This window comes from Arachis ipaensis, chromosome B09 (genome assembly GCF_000816755.2).
Source record: "Arachis ipaensis cultivar K30076 chromosome B09, Araip1.1, whole genome shotgun sequence".
NCBI classification, from domain to species: Eukaryota; Viridiplantae; Streptophyta; class Magnoliopsida; order Fabales; family Fabaceae; genus Arachis; species Arachis ipaensis.
Window position 1 is genome coordinate 103032979 of NC_029793.2, and position 5226 is coordinate 103038204.

A 5226-nucleotide genomic window follows, 5' to 3' on the forward strand; every position below is an offset into this window, starting at 1 on the left:
ACATGAGTAAGTATTTGATGTATAAATCCACTTCCGGGGCCCACTTGGTGTGTGTTTGGGCTGAGCTTAAGTGTTACACGTGCAGAGGCCATTTGTAGAGTTGAACGCCAGTTTTTATGCCAGTTTGGGCGTTCAACTCCAGCTTTTGATCCTTTTCTGGCACTGGACGCCAGAATTGGGCAGAGAACTGGCGTTGAACGCCAGTTTACGTCGTCTATACTTGTGCAAAGTATGGACTATTATATATTTCTGGAAAGCCCTGGATGTCTACTTTCCAACGCAATTGGAATCATGCCATTTCGAGTTCTGTAGCTCCAGAAAATCCACCTTTCTCTCTCCTTTTCTCCCTCTCTATCCCTTTCTCTCATTTCTCTCTCTCCCCTATCCCTCTCTCTCTGTCTCTCACTCCCCCTCTCCCTCCCCTATCACCTCCACATTGCCATCTTCAACTCTGTATCACCCCACTATTTTCTGAAGTTCTGTCATAAGTGCATAGCACAGTATCTATGATGAGCTCCTGGGTTTACTTCACGCATAGCAGGGATGAGGCCCTAGTGGGGAAAAGTAAAGCAACAAAAATGTTATCCCCAATGAAATTCCATTCATGGTATGACAGTAGTAGCAGTTTGAGAGATAATGTAAACCAGTAATTATAAAGTCATACATGAACAATAAGAATTGATACCATTACCTTCTGCATGTCTGACATAAAGTTGATTCCATTGATTGCTGCGTCTCCTAAGTCTTCTTGGAGAAGTTCGAGAAACCACTTCCAACTATCCTTGCATTCTCACTCCACCACAACATAGGCTATAGGGTATATATGGTTGTTGGCATCGTGACCGATCGCAGTCAACAATTGCCCAGGGTAGTATCCCTTTAGAAAGGTACCATCTAACCCGATAAAAGGCCTGCAGCCATTGGTAAAGCCCTTCTTACAACCTTGCAAGCATATGTAAATCCGTTTGAATTTATACCCAGTCCCTTCGACATAATCAGTGCTAATCCTCACGGTTGAGCCAGGGTTGGTCTTTATTATTTCATTAGCATAATCCTAAAGAAGTGCATACTGAGCTATCTCCGATCCTTCTATTAGTTCTTTCGCCTTCACCATTGCACGGTATATCTTCCTCTCATTCACAATCACATCAAACTCCTTCTTGAAAAAATCATGTGTCTGCCTTTGACTCATGTCTGGATGGTCACGGATCTTGTCCTCAAGCTCTTCTACAACCCATTTACCATCCGCAAATTTGTTCTTATTAACTCTGCTGCAGGTATGTTCGTTGACAAAGGTCTTCACCTGGAAGCTTAATGGAAATGACCGTTTTGCACAATATATCTGCCATGGGCAATCCTCCTCGTAACATATGGCTTTGCACCTAGTTGAATCAACTCTAGGAAAGAATATGTTGCGCTCTAGTGATGAGCGGATAATTTATACGCTTTTTGACATTGTTTTTAGTATGTTTTTAGTAGTATCTAGTTACTTTTAGGGATGTTTTCATTAGTTTTTATGTTAAATTCACATTTCTGGACTTTACTATGAGTTTGTGTATTTTTCTGTGATTTCAGGTATTTTCTGGCTGAAATTGAGGGACTTGAGCAAAAATCAGATTCAGAGGTTGAAGAAGGACTGCTGATGCTGTTGGATTCTGACCTCCCTGCACTCAAAGTAGATTTTCTGGAGCTACAGAACTCGAAATGGCGCGCTTCCAATTGCGTTGGAAAGTAGACATCCAGGTCTTTCCAAAAATATATAATAGTCCATACGTTGGCCAAGAATAGATGACGTAAACTGGCGTTCAAACGCCAGCTTTCTGCCCAAATCTGGCGTCCAGCGCCAGAAAAGGAGCCAAAACCAGAGTTGAACGCCCAAACTGGCACAAAAGCTGGCGTTCAACTCCAAGAAGGACCTCTGCACGTGTAACATTCATGCTCAGCCCAAGCACACACCAAGTGGGCCCCGGAAGTGGATTTATGCATCAATTACTTACTTCTGTAAACCCTAGTAGCTAGTTTATTATAAATAGGACATTTCACTATTGTATTTGACATCTTGAGTTTTATCTTTGGACGCCTGGTTCTTAGATCAGAGGGGCTGGCCATTCGGCCATTCCTGGACCATTCACTTATGTATTTTCAATGGTAGAGTTTCTGCACTCCATAGATTAAGGTGTGGAGCTCTACTGTTCCTCAAAGATTAATGCAAAGTACTACTGTTTTCTATTCAATTCTTCTTATTTCGCTTCTAAGATATTCATTCACACTTCAACCTGAATATGATGAACGTGACAATCATCATCATTCCCTATGAACGCGTGCCTGACAACCACTTCCGTTCTACATTCGAATTGAATGAGTATCTCTTAGATCTCTTAATCGGAATCTTCGTGGTGTAAGCTAGAATGATGGCGGCATTCAAGAGAATCCGGAAGGTCTAAACCTTGTCTGTGGTATTTCGAGTAGGATTCAATGATTGAATGACTGTGACGAGCTTCAAACTCGTGATTGCCGGGCGTAGTGACAGACGCAAAAGGATAGTAAATCCTATTCCAGCAGGATCGAGAACCGACAGATGAATAGCCATGCCGTGATAGGGTGCGTTGACCATTTTCACTGAGAGGATAAGATGAAACCATTGACAAGGGTGATGCCTCCAGACGATTAGCCGTGCCGTGACAAGGCATTTGGATCATTTTCCCGAGAGAAGACCGAAAGTAGCCATTGACAATGGTGATGTATCACATAAAGCCAACCATGGAAAGGAGTAAGACTAATTGGATGAAGATATCAGGAAAGCAGAGGTTCAGAGGAACGAAAGCATCTCTATTCGCTTATCTGAATTTCTCACCAGTGATTTACATAAGTATTTCTATCCCTATTTTATTAATTAATTTCGAAAACCTCATTACTATTTTATATCTGCCTGACTGAGATTTACAAGGTGACCATAGCTTGCTTCATACCAACAATCTCCGTGGGATTCGACCCTTACTCACGTAAGGTATTACTTGGACGACCCAGTGCACTTGCTGGTTAGTTGTGCGAAGTTGTGAACCATGGTATTGGCATCATGTTTTTGGCGCCATTACCAGGGATAGAAAGAGCGATGAATTTTACATAATCAAAGTGTAATCACAATTTCCGCGCACCACCTAGGTTGATGTTGAACTTCCTAACTGCCTTCTTGAAATGCTCTAGATTCTCAAATTCCATCCCAACCTCCAGCCTTACGTCCCTCACTGGAGCATCGGGATTAGCTTGAGGAAATGCTGCTTGCTGACTGTCTTCATCATCACTTGCAACAGAATCCAGCTCTTCAGACTCGTAACAATGCATCACTGCACTTGGCTCAGCCATATCTTCACCCTCCACAGGTATAAAGATTGAAGGATGCTTGTTTGGATCCTGGTTAGGTATGAAGGTTTGTCCTGATGGAGGAGGCCTAACTGTTGATCGTCTCTTCCGCTTCTTTGGACTACCAGCACCCACATCTGGGTTTGTAGACGGTTCAGGCTGTGAACTGCTAGGTTGAGAACCTTCGCAAGGTGTTTCATTCTCAGGTTGAAAGCTCTGCTCCTGAGACTCTGGTTCGTTGTAAGGTTGTGGAATATATTGTGTGAAAATCTCATTAGAATCTGCAGGCCCTTTATCAACTGTGGGTGCCACTGACTCCACAGAAACTGGATTTGGGTGCCCTGTTTCTTCACTTCCAACTGACACATGTGGTTGTTGAGTCTCTGGAGGAGTCTTCTCTAATGGCTCATGTGGAGGCAAATTGGGTTCGGTGGGTGCATCTGGGGTCTGAATGATCCTTGGTGGCTCTTCAAAGGTTACCTTTGGTGAGTGTGTGGGGAGAGTTGGTTCCTCACTGCCTACTTTTGGTTGTTGTGTGTTTGTTGTGGTAGGATGAACATCTTTCTCCACCGCATCATCCTTTGTTTGGGTATCCGGTCCAGGCATTCCTCTGGTTTGATCATTAATCTTCACCACTCTCTTGTGCTTCTTCTTTGGGGTTGGGGGTCTCCTAACACACACTTTGGTTCTGTGCTTGACTTGGGTTTTCGTAACATTTAAATTCTCACGCTCCAGTTCAGGTTCATTAGTTTCTTTTGCAAACTCAGGAAGGTTAACTGGATGCTCAGTGAACGCCTCAATTCTCCTCCCATTAGCAATCGCTGCTTCATACATAGCCACCACATCCATGTCACGTCTAAGCAACCTCAACCCACCATCCAACTCCATCCCAGGTTGAAGCCAGTAAAGCTCGCACACATCAGTGTACCCTATATCCTTGACTAAGTCATTCACGAAGAACCTATTTAGGGTATCGACATTCACTCGTTCAATCTCTGTTTTCTCACCCCCAACGTAAGCCAGTCTGCCATCATCACCCTTTTCAAATTTTCCTCTGTGACTAATGACTAACGTAATGTGGACAGTTGCCATCTGCAAACAGACAAACCCTAATTAACAACCAAATCATAGCAACTACAAGCACACCCTAATGAAAACCCAGTTTCCACAACCATGCATCGAAAACAAGAAAACCATGACATAGAGATCAACGGTTACTACTTACCTATGGATGACACCACGCAATTCCACCCGCTGAAACGAGCCACACCAACAAGCACCCTCTCTTTAATACGGAGATTATCGTCGGCCTGGGAGGTTTTCTATGAGTTGTGAAGATGAACAATTTCTTCCTAGGTCTCTACCCTTTGTTCTCTGAAACGCGTGAAGATGGAAAACCTTTGCTAACTGTTCATTTCTAATTTCCCTTTCTTTTTCAAAAAAAAATTCAAAATTCAAATATTTTTTTAACTAATTGTAATTATAATATCCACGTGTGCAGCCCCCAAGCCATGTCACGCCGTGAAATGCCACGTAGGGAGTGTTACTGACGGAGTCAACGCCGGAATACGGATTGGTTAGTTTCGTCCCACGGAACTCATGATTGATGGATACATTTGGTAGTTTCTGTCTCTTGTGGGTAGATTTGTCAGCGTTTTCAACTTTCATGGGTACAAATGGTAGTTTACTCATAAAAAGGTGAATTAAATTGTGGGCCATAGGGGAGATATAGGTTTTTGAAAAAAAATTCATAAAAAACTGTGGTGCTAAATTTTTAAGTTTCTAAAAAGTTACAATATTAAATACCTTTTATTTTTCTTCAAACTTCTAACACATTTTTAGCTGAAATCTAGTTGAGATAATATA

General features: G+C 42.5%; 1 protein-coding gene across 1 annotated transcript in view; it reads left to right on the forward strand.

Moving 5' to 3' along the window:
* The window catches only part of LOC107615754 (zinc finger MYM-type protein 1-like), a 7139-nt gene continuing 6446 nt past the window's right edge, over window positions 4534-5226 (forward strand). The window contains exon 1 of the mRNA XM_021111950.1: window positions 4534-4677. Within this exon, the coding sequence (XP_020967609.1) occupies window positions 4534-4677 (144 nt within the window). The remainder of the gene's footprint in view (window positions 4678-5226) is intronic.